This window comes from Ascaphus truei, chromosome 5 (assembly GCF_040206685.1).
Source record: "Ascaphus truei isolate aAscTru1 chromosome 5, aAscTru1.hap1, whole genome shotgun sequence".
Classification (NCBI taxonomy): domain Eukaryota; kingdom Metazoa; phylum Chordata; class Amphibia; order Anura; family Ascaphidae; genus Ascaphus; species Ascaphus truei.
The window spans coordinates 125438134-125458749 of NC_134487.1; the positions used below are offsets into that span (position 1 = coordinate 125438134).

At 43.7% G+C, this 20616-nt stretch overlaps 1 protein-coding gene across 1 annotated transcript in view; it reads left to right on the forward strand.

Annotated features, from left to right (window-relative positions):
• Positions 1-20616, forward strand: part of PAH (phenylalanine hydroxylase) — a 95697-nt gene that overhangs the window by 16504 nt on the left and 58577 nt on the right. The window contains exon 3 of the mRNA XM_075600612.1: positions 17459-17642. Coding sequence (XP_075456727.1) covers positions 17459-17642 — 184 coding nt within the window. The remainder of the gene's footprint in view (positions 1-17458; positions 17643-20616) is intronic.

The window sequence follows — 20616 nt, forward strand, 5'->3', positions numbered from 1 at the left end:
AGGGGTAACCAAGTGGGCTTGACCTTTATTATGAGCCTGGTTCTCCCTTCCCCCGCCAAAGGCACCATTACTAGAAATAGGCGAACCAGTCCAAATCTGTTTCCCGCAGATTGCGAGGGAGAGAAAGAGAGGAAGAGAGGGCGATATTAAATAAAACACAGGGTTTCTGACACACACAAGTAAAAACAAGGAGTGAGAAAGTCCGCTTTCATGAAGTCTCCAACTTTCGTCTAGCGTCACACCTTCAGCCCCCAAAGACTGAGCCTCCCCAGACGGAGCCTCCCCAACCAGAGGAACCCATGCAAATAGGAGACATACACCTGTCTGAAGAGTAGATGCTGCAAAGACGCTCGGCTGGGCTTTGCCACTTTTGTGGCTCAAAGGGCCACTTCCTCCATACCTGTTTCACCCATCCAGGAAATCCATGCCTGGTCAAGCATTTTATCAGTTCCTCCTCCGGTATGGTCTACATCAGGGAACACAATCTTTTTCGCCTGTACCCTCTGCTGTCACTTCTCCACGCGCCCCACCTCCTTACCTTGACTCAGCCGTTCTGCCATCATGACGTCACGTTACTATGGCAACGTGACATCACAAGACACTGTGGCGCCATTTGACGCCATGTTGATGCTTCATCAGAAGTAGTCTGAACCAAGGTAAGAGAGAGTTACAGAGGCCTTTGCCGCTTCCCCGGCATTTAATTTAAATGCATTCGGGAAGCGAGCAGTGCCTCTGTAACCCCCGCGCCACCCACAGATAATCTCGCGCACCCCTGGTCTACATGACTCCTCCTGTCCCACCCATCTTTCATGGGGTCAACCTACAGTTCAAACACAGGCATTCTTCGATTCAGGAACAGCTTGGAACTTCATGGATCATGCCCTTGCGCAGTCCCAAGCCATTCTGCTTTGACTGAAGAAAGATACGCTGGCAGCGGAGGCCATTCATGGGGCCCTCTGGGCTCAGGGACCATCTCCTTGGAAGTGTTACCCTTACGAGTCTCTGGACACCAACCTTCATGAAACATTCCTCTTCAACATCATATCTTCACCCTTGACCACAGTAATCCTGTGCTATCCATGGTTCCAACAGCATGACCCATATATTGAGTGGTCCCCAGAACAATAAACAGCGTGGAGTGATGCCTGTCAAATGTTGTGTCATTAACATTATTGTGCTATCAGTGACAAAAATCTCTACTTCTACTTCTACTACTTCTAGCAAGAGTTTCCGGATGTCTTTGTCCAAATATAACTTCCCTCGCATAAGCCCTATAATTGCAGCATAGACCTTCCCACAGACCCCATTCCTCCAAGTGGTCACACGTACCTCTTCTCCGTTTCTGAAAAAAGACTGTGAAGGAGGCCAAGAAGGGGCCCATTACCCCTCTGGTATGCAGCATCTCCTCTACCACGCTGCTAAATATGCAGCAGATCATTGCTTCTCAGCCAGACAACCCTGTGGGTCTTCCTGCGCCTATGACTAAGCTCTTTGTCCCCCCACGCTTTTGCGAGAAAGTAATGCATTTGGGACATGGCTCTAGTTTACATGGCATCCTGGTGAGGGGAACACCTCAGACCTTTTCTATTTATTCTGGTGGTCTGAGATCTGCAAAGATGTCAAGAGGTTGGGGGCCTCCTGTACCATCTGTGCTCAGACCAAAGTACACCGAGCGCTATCATATGAATTACTACAGCTATTGCCCACTCCTGACTTTCCATGGACTCATCTGGCCGTGGACTTTATTATGGAACTACCCCCGTTCAGAAGATATGACAACTATCCTGGTGGTAATGACCACTTATCTAAACAGGTCCATTTGATTCCTCTAAGAAAATTACCATCCGCAGCAGAGTTATGCAATATCTTTATGAAAGAGATCTTCAGGATGCACAGGGCTGCAACAGTCATTGTCTCAGATATAGCTCAATTTGTCTTTTAATTTCGGCAAGAATTTTGCCTACACCTGGGAATTTCCCTATACCACTCCTCAACCTATCAGCCCCAGATCCATGGGCTCATAGAACAGACCTATCAGTCCCTAGAGCAATATCTCATTTGCTTTTATCTGACCTGCAAGATGACTGGGTTGGCCTCCTCCCCAGGGCTGAATTACCTGTGACTCTCTGGCACGAATCCTCCTGACACACCCTTCTTTTCTGCCCCTGGATTTCAACCCGTACCACTGCCTACTTTCATCACTGATTCGGGTCTTTCACAGAAATCATCTGCCGATAAACCCAGGAGACTGTCACTGACTTTCCAACCTGGGGATCAGGTGTACATGGGGATCCAACCTGGGGATCAGGTGTACAAAGAACATTCATCTCATGGTGCCTTGGGCGAAATTGGGTCAGAAATTAATTCTGTCATATATGGTCAAGAGCTAGAGCTACCGTCCAACAAGAAGATCCCCTGTTGTGTTCCACATATCCTTGCTCAAGCATCTGATCCAGAACTCATTCTCTTCTCCTTACCTTTTCCCCCTTCTGGTGGATGGGTATCAGGAATTTGAGGTTCATTGTGTTCTCTATTTGCAAAGCTCATGTGGAGCGGTACAGTACCTTGTTCACTGGAAGGTGTATGGTCTGGAGGAAAGGTCATGCGTGAATTGCAAGAACATCCATGCTCCTACCCTGGTCAGAGTGATGCCACCCGAGGTTCCCCCTCAAGCCCGGATTGGATCGTCTAGAGTCCACTCCTGAAAGGAGGGTACTGTCAGGACCCGCCGCTGCAGCCCTCGGCACTGCCACATCCCTAATTTAGATCTTTGCCTCTACCAAGATGGCCGAGATCCAAGGTCAGTTTATCTCCACCAAGATGTCCGAATCTTGGAAGTGGCTTTATCTCACCCTGATGGAGACTAGAAATTGGCTACACCTTCCCTAGGCCTTTAAATATCAGTCATTTGCACCAAGCTATATTATTCCTTATGTTCCTGACCCCATTTGTATTATGCTTTGTCTCTTGCCTGCTCCGACCCCTGCCTGGATTTGGACCTCACCTTGCCTTCCATTTGGCAAAAAAGGTAAAATGAACAGAGCACAGCACCAGACAAAAGCAACCAGACTTGATTAAAGTCAAAATATTATTTATTTGTACAATGGCATATGTAAAAGGATGATGGGAGCCTGGGGCACGTTTCGCACAAGACACTGGTGCTTTGTTGACAAAGCGCCCATGTATGGTGCGAAAGACTTCAAACGTTTCCGTCACCCTTTTACAAATGCCTTTGTCCAAATAAAGAATATTTTTACTTTAGTCATCTGGCTGCTTTTGTCTGGTGCTGTGCTCTGCTCATCTTATCTTTTTTGCTGCGTTCTCCAGCTCCGGATGTCCACGACTGAGCTTCCTGTTGACTTCATTTGTGAGCAGTTTTCTCCTTCTCATTATGGCCCTTTGCCTGCACGCTTTGCTGACTCTGCATTTGCCCATTATCTTAGGAGGGGGGGGACTTACCTATACTCGGGGACCCCAAGTGATTGGTGTTAACCATTTGGAGTCATTGTCCATATTAATAATAATTGTTTGTTCCTGTATAGCGCTGCTAGTCATACGTAGCTCTTTATAGAGACAGTTTGCAGACATTTTGCAGACATTTTGCAGATAGGCTGTGCTATTGCGGTTCATGCGGTGCTTATAGGCTTTATGTGGGTTTTCACGTATACAGTATATAGTTCATAGGTATGTGACGGTTCTTAAAAATATTAGTCACCACTTCAAACAAGGGAGGCATATGATTCATGTATGAAAAAGTAAAGTCATACAACGTGTGTACTCAGTCCATCAACCCAACCAGGTGTACATGGGGAAAGATAAACACCGAGAAAAGGAGTATTGGTAAACTGGCAAATATGTTTACCAATACATATTCTAAGGAGATGGCAAAGGCTATCATGTAATCTGACCAAACCACTCCACAAAATATAAATGCTTGCAGATATCCAAATTACTCCTCAAAAAGGATAATATGCACTTACAGTACATGTGTTGATCACACTGGAAATTGGGTGTACCCTTCAGCAGCAAACAGTGGAACACTTAAAAGGTAGAAATAAAGGAACATGGCATAATCAAATTTTAATAACAATAGAAAAAATAAAAATGGATGCACTCACAAATGGCTTATTCACAAATACATAAGTGAATAGCTTTCCAGCCTGATGTTACTCCTCTCGGACCCAGCACACCCACGTCTGTCCCGTCGTCTTAGACTTCCAGGATTTCTTTGGGGTGTTCTTCACAGCTGCTCCTGCGTCTCTCTGTATCGTCTGTTACCCGGTGGCTTCCCTGGCTCACGCGTTGCCTGGTTCCAGCCCTTTGGTACCGTTCCTGCTCTGCAGCTTGCCTGCTGTCTCTCTCCTAAAGCCTGGAGGCTGGGCCGCCATCAGCAGACAAACAGCGGAGGACCGTCCTCCTTGGCCTGGGATTTGAGGCCTTAGATGCAAGGGTAGTCAAGTCCAATTCCGCGGTCGAGGCAGGCAGCAGGCAGGGGTGGTCAGGTCCAGGCAGAGGTCAAGCACAAGCAGGTAAACACAGAGGCAAAGACAGGGCTCAAGCAGAACAAGGTACAGAGTACTTTGCATGAGCCTTCATAGGATTCATATAGCCTTTATTCAGATTTCTCTGTCATGAATTATCTTTTTGAAAAAAGATTGAACTTTTTTCGTTTTGCTCTGATACACTGAAATGTGGATTTTTATCCACCTTTTTCATGTTGCCTTCCATTTGCCCTGAAGTTGGACCGTTTGTAATTTGGATGGCTTGTTTTTATGCATTTTTTGATTGATTAGCGTTTTCAATTAATGTATTATTTTGTTGGCTCCTGGTTTGAATTAATGTGTTGGCTAGCTGTTTTATTAATGAATTGCTTTGTTGGTTACTAGTTTAAATTATTTAATTGTTTCGTTGGTTAGTGCTTTATTAATTGAATTTGTAGGCTAGTGCTTTTATTTCTTGAATTGTGGTGTTTAGGTGCTTGTGTATGTTTTATTATTGTGTATTTTGGGCCTTCATGTATTTTGATTACGGTAACCCTTGACTGCAATAGTGGCTTATCATGCCTATATTATATGGGTATGATGTACCACTATGCCAATCAGCCGGTACAGGGTGGGTATAGTGGGTCCGGGGTGGGTGGTTAGGATTCCTGGGTGGGTAGTAGGGGAGTGTGGGTTAACCCCATAATTACTATTGCAATTAATAACCGCTAAGGTCATTAAGGGGTTAGGGGCCATTAGGTTGTTTTATTTCATGTGTTCTTTCTGGTAACGGAGGACATGGCCCTGCAGTATGCTGACGAGGATGCCCTTCATGATGGCAGGGGTAAGTAGAAAGGTTTATTTACTTTATTTATGCTGCCTGGCTAATGTTTGATTTAATAATGGGCAAATTAACTATTATCCAGATCTGGATAATAGTTATTTTTGCCCATTACTGTACTGTATGTGTTGGGGCGGAGGTGTATTTATTGCAATGTATGCCAAATTTTATTTTTTGATATAGAATTGTTACCGCAGGCCAGCTGGGACCCACGAACACCACCCAAGGGCCCCGGACACCCACGGGGACCACCCTGGACCCCTGGACACCCATGGGGACCACCTGAGGACCCCCGGACAACCACAGGGAACATGCACGGGGACCACCCGAGGGCCACAGACACCCGTGGGAACCACATGAGGGCTCCCAAACACCTGTGGGAACACCCTGGGACCCCAGACACAAGCAGGGACCACCCGGGGACCCCATTGGGGTCCTCGGACACCTACGGGGACCACCTGGAGGCCCACGGACACCTGCAAGGACCACCCAGGGACACCCGCCGGCCTCTGCTTTCAATCCTGTGTTAAAAACATTTAATTATGGTTTTATGTTGGGGCAAAAGGGGTGGGTTGTGTATTAGTGGGTAGTACATACTGTAATGTTTATTGGGGGCAGAGGGGTTGAATGAAAGGCCTAGTACCCGCTTCACTCACCCCGGCTGCCCCCAATAAAGCTGGTGTTATTCCTTAACACCTTCATTGCCTTAGTGGCTATCCGCTAAGGTAATGAAGCTGCTTTAATGAAATTTTTATTAGTGTGCGGGAGCAGGGGGCTCCTGAGCTGAGCCGCGTTGATTTAAGCCTTGGGGACCCCCTGCTTTCCGAGTTACAGGCCCAGATATGGGGTGCCGGTATTGCCTTCATTATTTAAATCCCCCGGTCACGTGACACGGACGATTTAAAAATGGCGGCGATACTGGCTCCCGATGCCCCATAACAGGGCCTGTAACTCGGGAAGCAGGGGGTCGCTGAGGCTGAAATCCGTGGTTCAGCTCATGAGACCCCTGCTCCCGCACAGTATTAATAAAAATAACATTAAGGAGCTTCATTACCATATGAGGTAGCCGCTACGGTAACGAATGTGTTACATTTTTAATTAGGGTTTTATTACTAGTGTATTGTAGCAAGGGGGCTCCAGAGCAGAACCTTGTTGATTTGAGGTCCGTGGACCCCCTACTTCCCTAGATACAGACCCGATTATGGGGCGCCGGTATCTCCTATGCATTTTAATGTCCCGTGTCACGTGACCATGGGAATCCAAAAATTTGGGGCGAGATTTGCGCAGGGAGAGGCGGCTCTCTCTGTCTGCAACAGAAAGAACTCGCCGGGTGAGCCCTTTTCAGAGGGTCGATCTTCACGTTGCCAGATACTCGCCATTTTTGCAAATGTTGCTATCACTGGTATTCGGGGCTTTCTCCAAACCGTGGTAGCAACGCTGTCAAAAATGGCAATTTTAAAACCCTGGGGATTTTTTTCTATCGTAGCTTAGTGCATAGGCCCCTACATTTGTAATCTTGTTGCTAATGTGTATGATACACTCCTGCATCAAAATTATCCCCCCTATAATAGAATTATAATCAGTGTAGGAAAGCTTATGCAAATAAATGGGAACTCATTAGCCAAACACAGCTAACTGCTACATTGATCTTATACAACAGGTTAAGAGATGATTCTCAGAAAAAAAGATCCCTGCCATAACCGCATTACCTATTGAATTCAGCCTTATAATTATGATAATAGGCAGTACATGTGATTAAGGTAATAGAGGCTCCTTACCTAATAGAGCACACACCTTTCTCCATTCAATTTGAAGTGTTTTCGCTTGTCAAATAAGGTTTTCTCTTGATGTATTTCTTTGTGTTAATTTTACTAGAATATATTAAAAGTTATTTTTTAAATCAACTATTCTTTGGGGTATACATATAGAGTGCAACAGTAGATTAGCTATTTTTATTCTCTCCAGTGTCTGGCTAGGAGCTATGTCTAAGCAACCAAATTACTTCCCGTTAATGAACTAACATGAGGGTTCCTTTTAGATTTAGTTTGTACATGAAGTTTGTATATTTAGCAAATAATTTCTTCAGTTGTGACTGAGATGGTGAGATAACCAACAAATATACAAACTACATTCATAAAGCACTGTCATGTGTGTACCAGTTTACCTACTTGCAATATAGTCCTCATAACTAAAAAGGCGGTTACATCTCAACGTGTCTTTGTGACGTGCTCTAAAAAAATAACACTGAGTATAGATTACATTAAATCCTGTGACACTTCGCTGCTACACTACACTGTCTGACACTTCGCTGCTACACTACACTGCCCAATAGGTTTTGTAACTCAAAAGTTTATGTTTAAATGTGTAATATGAAAAGAACTAGTTGAGTGTTCATGATCTGTGTTGTAAATGTTTGTCTTCTAGCTCTTCAAATAGTACTCCAGGTCACTGAAACCAATCTTTGTACTTTCATGTTTACTTTTCTACCAAACACGTCATTTAATTAATAAATGTCAAAGTGATACTTATCAGGCTAGTAACATGACTTATTTTATTCCCCTTCCATTTTATCTTATAGCAAAAGTTGTAAAATTAAATTGGGGCAAATTTGCACTCTTTAAGCATAGTTGCTAAATTAATGCAATATGTTACATGTACTGTAACTCCTGTATTCATTTTTCCCATGGGCTTTTACTTAATTTGCACCATTTCCAGAGACCTCATACCCACATTTGTCTTACTTTCTTATGTATAATCTATGCCCATCTCGTCATCCTGGTGCCTACTATGAAGGGCACTACTTCATCAAGCACGTGCTCCTCCTCCTTTTTTGTGGGTTCATTAAAGCACCAGAGGGTTGGGAATGCAAATGTTAGATTAGACAGTAAATGGAAGTAAAACTAACTTGCTAGATAGGAAATGAAGAAGACGACAGGAAAAGTCTTACCCGAGGTCAAAAGGACATATAAACATTTTGGCATTATGGGTTGGGGGTTTTAAATCAGCAATTTGATCTGTACAATCTATTATCATATTGATCAGAAAATGTTTGCCAACCCTCAATCCCTTAAATATTGTGGCTTAAACATTTAAGAGGAAAGGAGATTCCTGACCAAACTAATCAATAACAGCAGCAATACAGGAATGTGCTAGTGAAATGTAAATAAGATTGATATACCATTGGGATTTCAACTTTTCAGGGATGTTTTGTTGGTTAACCAGCAAATGAGTTGCCAGAGACCGCTGTGAATTTTAAAAGGGAAGAAGAATTTTAATTTAAATTATCCCTCGGCCAGATGGTCTTATGATATATAAATGATGTGCAATTACTTGGTACTGATGATATTAATAAAAAAAAAAAAAAATATATATATATATATATATATATATATATATATATATATATATACTGTATTGTTGCTTTAAAGCAGCACTCCAATAGATAAATATAGATAGATAGGCAAAGTCAGAAAAGAAAATACTTATGATTCCATTGTAATCAATTGTTTGAGATATCTTGGAATCCTTTTTTCTTCAATAGGGAATGCAAACAAAAGCCCATTTAATCCCATTACGTTTTGAAACAATGCGATTAATTAAATATGTGGGGATGCTGGTCTACACGTGGAACAGTCATGAGGTTCAACGTTATTTGTAGCATCTGTCTCATACAGACTATTTCATATTTCTATATCACATCATCGTTTTTAGATAGAAAGATTACGGTTAAGACAAAACTCCATTTAACAATCCACTGTTTCAAAAATGAAACCAACACAATTCAAGAAAAGCAAAAAAACTGACATGGGTAGCACATGATCACCAGTAGATAAAATCACATAACCTACATATCAGAGTTTAATGGTCATTTAAATAAACTTTACTGTTGCCTGTTTAAGTGCTCCTGACTGCAATATGTTGCTGATAAAGGCATTGCATTTATTTTGTACCTGTTTTTCAGTCAATTAGAATTACAAATATATACTAGTGGCTAAAGTTAGTTAGATCAATGTATCTATTTATATGTGGTTTCATCAAGTTTTTATATTTTTTCTTTAACATATTCTACTCCATGTTACTTACCTTACTACCTAAATTATGGATTAGAAGAGGCAATTTATCAAACCCATTTAGGTCTAAACACACTAGTGACAGAATTTCAGTATACTGTACTTTATTTTTACTTGATCCTGTTCTGCCTTTTACCTCTCTTCCATGGACAGTTACCATTCATTACCTAGACGTACTGTAAATGCAGATATTTTGTTTTACAAGTCTAGATAAACATGAAAGGTTTCTATTCTAGTCACTGACGAGAGGATATCAGGTCAACTGTAAGATGTACTGTAGATGCATCCTATGTTAACCCTTAGGGTGTCCTTATAATGTACCCTGAACCGGCATGCATGGGGCCCTTATGATGCGCAGCGTTCTTCACGCCTTTTGTTCATTTTGCAGGGGGGTGTAAGGAGTTCACAACAAACACAATTGGGACTCCACTTCCATTTGCGTCAGTAGGAGCCTCTGCATGACCACGTGATTGCTAATCCACGCAATTGCATGGTTGTGATACCAGAAATTCCACGGCACTCGAGTGATAGGGTAGGAACAATTCTCGAGGACATTAATTAAGATGCAAATTGCCTGTGCTTACCAGCAATCTGTTACCCCTTTTTATTCTAGTATTAATAACACTCTATTGTGATGCCTTTGGCCAAACAGTGAAAGAAGTGCCATAACAATATCTTGATCTATTTGGTGCATACCGTAGTTCATTTCAACTTAGTTTACAAACTTTTGTTTAATAATATTTATTTCCTGATATCAGAAAGACTTAGATCCTTTTTAGAATTTTTTTTAACAAAGAAGTACAAGCAGCCGTACTTATGCTGTCTTTAGCAATTAACTACATTTTAGTATTTAAATATTTTGTTACAGCTTTTCCCGCCCACATCATATGAAATAGGTTTTTTTCTTTTTGTTTGTGTGTTTGTTCATATCAGTTTCTAGGAGCCAGTTAATTTTTCGAAGTATTGTGGACACCAGTAACAGTGCGGGGCCCTTACATGCTGTGTGATAGTTGAATGGAGAGCTAATGTCTTAAAGCCTGCAAATATATGTGAACTTTCTCTGTAGATAATAACCATAGCTATTTTGGTTTGCTGGTAATAATTAGTGTTTCCCGCTGAATATTGCAACATCACTTTTAATTTATATTTCTCTCAGATGTTGGCACTTAGTAAAAAAAGGGACATTAAAATGCCATGTGTACAGTATCTTGAAAATAAGTTTCAGATGTTTTTGAACTCTATCCATGACTTGAACAATTCAGTGGAGAGACTCACAAATCCACCAAACATGCTGAATTAAAGAAGCAGTCCAAGTGCCACTTAAAAAAAAAAATAGTTTTCAATACAGTATATGCAGCCTTTGATTACCTTTATTGAAAGCGAATTACCGAAGATGCCGATCGATTAATTCTCCCGTAATCGATCAGCAAAGATCCTGCTTCCCAGGGTTCTTGCACTGCTGGGGAAGTGTGGTAAAACCTGCAATAGAAACCAAAGGAGGCGCATTATGTTTAAACTCATTAAAAATGGCATTGAGTTGAATTAAAAAATTAAAATAATAATGTAGTAAGTATTATCTAAAACTACAGAACTGACTTATTTTAAAAAAAAAAACCCCATGTAGGATATTTTATAGATTGCTCCTTTAAATAGGTTTGCCAGATTTGTCCCGCTAAAAACCGGGACAAATGTTGTGCATGCCCGATAGGAATTTGCCGACATGAATGCGCAATCGGCGTATCGAGGAGGTGACGTTCCAGAGCGCAAGGAGCGAGGCGGAGGAGAGCGCGAGGCAAGCGCTGCAGAGAGATAGGAGTGAAAAGGCTTTGCTGAAAGAGAAAAGATTCACTGGCCACTTTCCGCCCTGCTAACGTAAGGGTCTATTCTCCATCCCAAGCCGGGTTTCCTTCAATGGTCGGCGTGGAGACTGAGCAGAAATCTTTGAGAGCGTTGTGACTTTCAGACCAGGAGATTCATACCCTCACTCCAGGAAACGTAATCTTCAAATTCCATTTGATTCCGTGATCGGAGCATTACTGTCGCACATGAGCATAAGTGACCGGCAAATGCCGATCATGCCTTTGCGGTCGGAAAGAGCTGAACGGGAATACGCACGAGCAGCCAGCAAACACCGGTTATGCATGCGCAGACGGAAAATGCCAATCACATATGTGCATGAGCAGTCGGTAAGTGCCGATCGTGCATGTGCAGTCAATGAGCTAGAAAACCGGGACAGCACCCCAAAAAGTCGGGACAGAACCCTAAAAACCAGGACTGTCCAGGCTAAACTGGGACATCTGGTCATCCTACCTTTAAAGCACTTAAGAGCAACTTGAGCTGCTGCAATGACCTTTAGCATTTTAGAATGAACACCCACCCCTTTTGTTGTGGATGTGTTTTTTGTTGCATCCCTTCTTTGAAAAATAAAAAACACAGTACTCAACTCACACTCCCCCTCACTCTGGCACTTGCCTTATTTATGTCAATAGTGATTGCCAGAAGCTGCGTATTACAGGCTGTGTTTATCATCAGATCCAAATCAACAGAAATGAGATTAAGGGGCCTATGCTATAAGCGTTCATAAAAAAAATCACCGGGCCATTTAATTTGCCTTTTGAAGTGAAACTTCTTTAGTGGCACCTAGTCAATTTTGATGGAACAAAACTGCTTCACGGAGACAAAAATGTGAAACGGAAATGACGTCACGTAATGGCCGCCGCTCCCCCCACACGCCCGCTGTCACATGCGATCGCCGCCGCTCCTAACGCCGCTCCTGACGCCGCTCCTAACGGCCGCCGCTCCCCCCACACACCCGCTGTCACATGGAAACGGATGTGAGGTGCAAGTGATGTCAGTGCTGGCAGATGAGGCCAACACTTACCTCCATGCCCACATTCGGAAGTGGGGTGGGACGATATAGGAAGAGCGCTGAGTGCGCGTGCACACAAGCGCATTACTGTGGCGCCGTACCTCCGGGGGGCTGGCTGCAGCAGGACAAACAGCCGTGTCCGCAGCTCTGCCGGGGGGAGAGAGTTGGGGCTGCTCCGGCCATGTACCTTCACGGGGGGGCTGCTCAGGAGACTCAGACAGAGCCCCCTGTATCCGCATCTCCGCAGGGGGTGGGGGGAGTCAGGAGAGAGGGGGGGGGAGTCAGGAGAGAGGGGGGGGAGTCAGAAGAGAGGGGGGGAAGGACACAGAGAGAAATACACACACACAAACAAAGAGAGACACATACACTGACTGACACACATACACTGACTGACACGCATACACACTGACTGACACGCATACATACACACACTGACTGACACACACACTGACTGACTCGCACACGCACACACACTGACTGACACACACACACACGCACACGCACATACTGACTGACTGACTCACACACATACACTGACTGACACATACACAGACAGACACACACACACACCCTATGATGTGCCGGACACCTTTCCCCGAGTGATGTGCCTATCCCCTCCAGTGAGCTGCCGACCACCCCTACATATCCCCGTACCTCCCCCGGGAGGCTGGCTGCAGCTGGACACAAAGCCTGCAGCTCCATCGGGGTCGGGGGGGGGGAACAGGGGGCTCAGACAGAGCCCCCAGTGTCCGCAGCTCCACCGGGGGGAGTCAGGAGAGGGGGGGGGGCAGGACACAGAGAGAAACACACACACACACGCACTGACTGACACAGACACAAGGAATTCAGTGACTATAAATATAGACGTGCAAATAGCTAAAGCACGCGGTCAAACTTCTTTGTATTTTGGAACTGAAATTGTGTTTTGATTTTTAATTAAAAATATCACCATCACAAATACAATTTCTGTGACGAAAGACCAAGAAGTTTCACTTAAAATGCGCGTGCTCGGCACACACACCTTTTTATTTTTAGTTTTGCTATCAGGGTATTCAGAAAGCCTCGATTACCTGTGATAGCAAAATTCCCAAAACAGCGAGTAGCCGGCGACGTGAAGATCGACTCTCTGAAATGGCCTTACCCGGCGATTACTTTCAGCTGCAGAGAGAGCTGCACAGAGAGAGCCGCCTCTCCCTGCGCAAATCTCGCCAGCGATCAAAAGTTTTTAATATAAAATGTAATTCTAGTGTAGATGAGCAGGGGGTCTCCGGAGCAGAACCGCGTTGATTTCAGGTCCGGGGATCACCTGCGTCCAGAGATACAGGCCATGTTATGGGGTGCTGGTATCACCTATGCATTTTATTCCCACGGTCATGTGACGAGGGACATTTAAGGGGTTAGGGGCCATTAGATTGTATTTCTTCATGTATTCTTGCTGGCATTGGAGGACATGGACCTGCAGAATTCTGACGAGGACGCCCTTCATGGTGGCAGGGATAAGTAGAAAGGTTTATTTACTGGCTGACTGGCTAATGTTTTATTTTATAATGGGCAAAAGCACTATTTTCCATTTCTGGATAACAGTTATTTTGCCCATTACTGTACTGTATGTGTTGGGGGGGGGGGAGAGAATAGAGGGGGGGGAGAGAATAGAGGGGGGGGGAAGAGAGGGGGGGGGAGAGAGGGGGGGGAAAGAGAGGGGGGGGGAGAGAGGGGGGGGAAAGAGGGGGGGGGAAAGAGGGGGGGGGAAAGAGAGGGGGGGAAAGAGAGGGGGGGGGAAAGAGAGGGGGGGAAAGAGAGGGGGGGAAAGAGAGGGGGGGGGAAAGAAAGGGGGGGCGGAAAGAGAGGGGGGGGGAAGAGAGTGGGGGGAGAGAGTGGGGGGGAAAGAGAAGGGGGGGAAAGAGAGGGGGGAAAAAGAGAAAGAGTGGGGGGGGGGAAAGAGAGGGGGGGAAGAGAAAGAGAGGGGGGAGAAATATGGGGGGGGGAAAGAGAGGGGGGGAAAGAGAGGGGGGGGGGAAAGAGAGGGGGGGTGTATTTTTTTGCCGCAGGATTGGTACCGCAGGCCAGCGGAGACCCACGGGTATCAAACGAGGGCAACCCAAACACCCGTGGGACCATCTGAGGACTCGCGGGGCCCGTGGGACCATCTGAGGACTCGCGGGGGCCCGTGGGACCATCTGAGGACTCCCGGACACCCGCGGGGACCACCTGAGGACCCCTGTACACCCACAGGGACCCACAGACACCCGCGGGGAGCACCCAAGGGCCCCCAAACACCCGCAGGGACTAATCGAGGGCCCGACACCCACAGGGACCACCGAATGGCTCCCAGACACCCATGGGGACAACCAGAGGGCCCCCAGACACCCGTGTGGACCACCCAAGGGCCCCCAGACACCCGCGGAGAGCACTCGAGGGTACCCAGACACCCGCAGGGACAAATCGAGGGCCCCCAGACACCTGCGTGGACCACCAGAGGGCCACACAGACACCCGCGGGGACCACCTGAGAACACCCGCGGCCTCTGGTATCAATCATGTAGGGTAGAGGAGGTGGGTATTAGTGTTTATTGTGGGTAGGGGGGTGGCTAAAGGGGGTATTTGGCCCTTGTTGTGTAGCGGGATGGGTTAACCCCTTCATTGCCTTAGCGGTTAGCCTGTAAATGTATTTTTATTGCATGGGATTCATGCCGGGGGTCTCCGGTGCTGATATTAATGGAGACTCCGGAGACTCCCGACATCAATCCCATGCAGAAAAAAAAGCATTTCTTTTACTAAGTCCTCTCTCGCCACCTTCTCAGCAGCTTCTCACCAGCCTCACGCCAACTTTTCCTGGCGTGAGGATTTTGGGAGAAACTCGCCATTCTAGAGCCGCGATTAGCCTCGATAAACTATTTGAGGCTACTAGAATTGCACGAGTTTCAGAACCTGCTGATAAGGGTCTTATCGATGCTCACCCGGCGATTTTTTTATGACGGCAGAAATTTTTTCCGATTCATGCCTTTATCGCCCGCTTATCGAGGCTTACTGAATAGGCAATTTGGCCGATAAGTGGCTAATCCACGCTTATAGCATAGGTCCCTAAATATGCTTTATGATTAAATGTTTTGCCATAGTTCAAAATAGGGTGTGTTGATGTGATGTGCAGCAGCTCTGATTACCATGAATTACAAAGAGAGACCTTTTTTTGTGGAGCATTTGTAGGTTGAATTACTCCAAGTCAGGAATGTCATTTTTTTAAGTTTATTTATCAAAGTTTTTAGACAGCAAAATTGAGGCAAGTCCTTTGAACCTAAACAGCAACAGATATATCAAAGACAGAAATTCCATTAATTTCAATGGGATTTATTTTCTGTTATAAATACAGGGCTTTCTTTTGAATCAGTTTAACAAAATCTGTAGTAAATAGACATCTTAGGGTTAGATTCTCAGAAGTCCATAAAATGCGCACTAATAACCGTTACTGAAATAGTTAACAGACATAATTTTTCCTCAGTTTATCGGGTATGCTCAAAGGTAATGATATGCTAAAATAACGTCCGTTAGTACAAGTAGCAGCGCCATTATCGAGGATTTTCATTGCGCAGGGACACGTTCTCCAATACACTGCGCATGTGCATTGGCCAAATTTTAAATCACATTAAAGACACATTTAAGAAACGTTGCGCGTGAATTACCTAAAGCTAATGAAATTATTGCTATACAATGGATAACTTTAAAAATTTTACACTTAAACTTTTAAAATGATTTATAGTGTCCTTCCGTCATTTCTTTTAATTGTACATTATTGGATAAAATGGAATTGTTAATTATTATTGTAGAGGTAAGTATGGATAACGGGAGGAGGGGAGGAGGAGGAGGTGAAGGGGAGATGGGGGGGGGAGAGAATTATATACCTCTCCAAACACTCCTTTATACAACACGTGGAGAGATACCTGTGAATAAGACAGAACATACGTGGGAAATATGTTAATTTGGATATGCAAAGTATATTCAAATGATCCAAATTAGCATATACCCCAAGTATCTCAGGTGTATTGTCATAATTAAGGCTGTGGATGGGAGTAACGCCATCTACACATGCTTAACACTATCCATGTTATTTGAAGTTAACGCAAGCTGGTGCTAGAGGTCTGATGCGGTCATGCGCTCAGGCGTAAAGCTAGATAAAGGTACACCAATGGGTGTAATTATAATGACAGATGGGAACAAGAAACGGAGAATGAAAGGGGACCACAATTGAAGTCGGGGCTCAGGGGCACAAAGCTTACCCCTATCAGCTCATCCGTCCTGGATCCTAACTCTCCTTAGTTCCAGTGCCCGCAGCGTGCGTCCGGCAGAAGAAATATGCAGATATAGAAGAATGTATCCGGCGCCACAGCAATCAGTCAGGCTCGATTCCAACTCCGGTAATAATACAAAAGCTTTATTGAAAAGTTGTACACACTAAAACAGACAGGCTACACCACAACCTCCTCCTCTATGCGTTTCACGCTACAACAGCGCTTCGTCTTGGCGCTGGTGCTAATTTAACATGGCGGTTAGCCTATGATAATGAGATATATAACGGCTATTGTTTTATTACCTTATAATTACCTTTGTGAATATGTGTTAAGCTCAGGGAATATAATGGCAATTTCTGATTTTGTTAACAGTCTATTATGACCCCTGTGTTAACGAACCTCTGTCGATCTGGGTATCAGTGTGCTCATTTGCATATCAACACCCAGATTCATCATCTGCAGTTTAATCACTGTATGACAAAACTTGCTTTATTCTGAAGTATGGCAATGTTTTCCAGAAATGTCACGAAGCTACAAATTATACATGATATATTGGACTGGCACTGTATTTCTGGCAAATTAGACAAATAGAAAATGTGTGGACAAAATATGCACAAATTCCCACTGTAACCACTAGAGGGCAGAGCTGTATTTGTAATAAACAAACTTGCTGTAAATTAGCATTCTTGTCTAAATTTCATTTCCATTTTAAAAATAAGACAATATCATAATTATAGTACATAAAGTCAATAGTTGTTGCTCAAATGATTAGATCAACATAAGAATACTATTGTATTGTTATTATTACTAATATTAGATCAATATTATACTGTCAAATGTCTTTGCAGTGCATATTATTCATGCAGTGCAGTGTTATCACTTGAGAATTACAAGTTCATCCTTCTCACTTTGCAGGAAAAGGGCATTACTTTGACCCACATAGAGTCCAGACCTTCCCGGCTAAACAGAGATGAATATCAGTTTTATATCAACCTGGACAACAAGAGCACCCCGGCTTTGGATGCGATTGTCGCGTGTTTGAGGCATGACATTGGGGCAACTGTGCATGAACTTTCCCGCGAAAAGAAAAAGGATGCTGGTGAGATTTTTGTATCTCTGTCTGCTCTACATTAATAAGTATTAAATGTTATAAATTATAATAAAAAATGATATTTTTATATAGAAGAAAATCAGTAGGGCTTTTTGAGTGCTCCAAACAAATACTATTCATTTTTTTTTATTTAATAGTTTGATTTATTTGGAAGCACTGCCTTAAGGCCAAGGCACACTATTTAATGGTAGGGACCTTAAGCAGGTTTTGAGAATTATTTTTGTATTTTTATGCTTTTTTTTCCTCCCTTTATTCTTGTTACTTTAGTCTCTTTCATTCCTCTTGTTATTTTCTTTGTTGCCAATCAGGTCTAAGGATATATAATATTTACACTGCCATTCATTACCCAGGAAAACATGCATGAAAATTGAAAAGTTGGCAAAACAAATGTCCAACCATTAAATGTCAATGGGCAATGTCACGGGCTCCTTTACGTGCTGCAATTGACTGAAATTTGCATCAAATTCTGGCCAAAAAGTTACATTCAGGCAAAACGGTATGGTAATTTGGTGAACATGCTTGACCTAAGTGAGTTTTTGCAAGTTTCAGAGCAACTTAAATGCAAACGTTTGTGAAAACTTGGCATTTAAGAAAATAAAAGGATGAAAAGCACTTATGAAGACGCTCGACCATTTCAAGTCAAGTCGCCTTCATTTGAACTGAAGTTTACACCAATTTAGGGCCACATTTTACATACATTAAAGAAACATTTTGGTAATTGTTTCGCAAACAAATGTGTAAACCTGCTGCAGAATCCCTCGGTCGGGTATTCTATATAATAGGGTGGAGAGACAACCGAAGAATTCCCCAAGGCAACTTCCGGTGGACTTGGAGCTGAAGACCAAAGCTCCATTGAAAGTCCACTGCTTTGAGAAGCTATTTGTTCACATTGTATTATATATATATATTATTCTGTATTTTTGGCTAGTCCAGGGTGCCAAGGCGGCCCACTTTGGGATCCTACATTGCCTCGGAATATAGAAAACTGAAGCTAAAGCCCTGGACTTGTATTAACCACTAAGTAGCCATAGTGCCCATGAAGGCATGTATCATGCATGCCTTCATAACCACTAAGGTAGCCAAGTTGTTAAAAAATCTAACTGCTTACTCATTATATATTATAGCTGTTTAACCGCTATGGTGTACAGGGGGCCTAACTTCCCTCCCTGGGACTCTACATAAACCACAACTATAACACTCAATCACAATTATGCATTCAATTATAAGAGCTATATAGACCAGTGTTTTTCAACAGAGGTTCCTAGGAATCCTTGTGTACCACGGGCATCCCTAAAGGGCTCCCTGCGATTTTCCAGTCATTTGAAAATTGTACCAATTACAGAAGAATTTCCAATGCATCTGATCTCAGACGCGCTATTAGAGAGGGTTGGGGTTCCTTACAATGCATCAGATCTCAGACGCGCTATTAGTGAGGGTTGGGGTTCCTTACAATGCATCAGATCTCAGACACACTATTAGAGAGGGTTGGGGTTCCTTACAATGCATCTGATATCAGACTCGCTATTAGAGTGTGTTAGGGTTCCTTACAATGCATGTGATCTCAGACGCTATTAGAGATGGTTGGGGTTCCTTATAATGCATCTGATCTCAGACGCGTTATTAGAGAGGTTTGGGAATCCTTACAATGCATCTGACCTTAGACTCGGTATTAAAGAGGGTTGGGGTTCCTTACAATGCCCCTGATCTCAGACGCGCTATTAGAGAGGGTTGGGGTTCCACATAATTTCACAATATAATTGTAAGGTTCCTTAACCAAAAAAAGTTTAAAAACACTGGTATAGAGTGTCACCAACATATTTAGAACGATGAACAGTGTTTTGCTTTGTATATACTAAACCTACATGATGCAACTAATTTGCAAGCATTTTTATTTATGTATTTCAATGTCTAATCAGAAACTGCCAAATCAATGAAGATTTTCTGAGGCATCCTGCAGTTCAAAAACTCAGTAATCCTGAGCACGGCTTTGCTTTGATTAGATAGTTCCTAACATGACAGGACTGAATCCCTAAAATTTATTTCCTTTAAGTGCAATGGGCTTCGGGGCTTTAGTGAAGTTTTCAGTAATTCCAATTGACTTCCTAAGGATAAGCTGGCGGTCAGCAAGCATTCCCTACCAGCCTCCCATGGTGTACAACCACAAGTCACGATTGAAGTCACTGACAGGGCAAGTGGGTAGTACAGACAGATGTCTGTACTTCAGAAATCTGTGACTAAGGGCCTTATAGCAGAGTACTACAAATTAAGTGTCATTTATATTAAAAGCTCAATACAGTACAGACAAAGTTATATACTGTACAATGAGGTATGTTTTTACTGCATTGCTCAAAGGTTATAAAAACCTTTAGTGTAGGAGGTAATTGTATCCTCATATCAGTTGTGTAATCATGTATAATGCCATATAAAGACTTCACCATAAAATAAACAACTGTGCTCTTCTAATGCAATTTCATGCAGAATATATATAACAAACATAGTAGTGTAACGGGTTACCCCCACCCCCCTCCCCCAATCACAGATAGGGCCCCCTAGGGAAATACTACTCTGGTTACACATGGCTATAGTGTGGTGCACCTGCTGGCTTACAGGACTCCTGAGTCTCCCGCTTGATGGTATTAAGGGGAATGGCATCAGGACTAGCTTATGAGGTAATGCTGAGTTATACTCACTCATGGTACAGCGCCTCCATCTCTTCCAGACCCCCAGCGTAGCAGGGAGGAGTCTCTGAAAGAGAACCTCTATGTGCACCTTCTTCCTTAGTGACTCCACACACAGGACAGAAGCGATATCTTTCTTTGGCATCCTTTATTAACAGCAGACATGGGCAGCCGCCCATCATAGTGGCTTGGTCTTTTAGCCACTCATTCTCAGGTTGCCAACCCAAAGGAAGTCCCTGACCTTACACTCCCAGTCAAGGGCACTGAAAGCAGGTCTAGCTCTT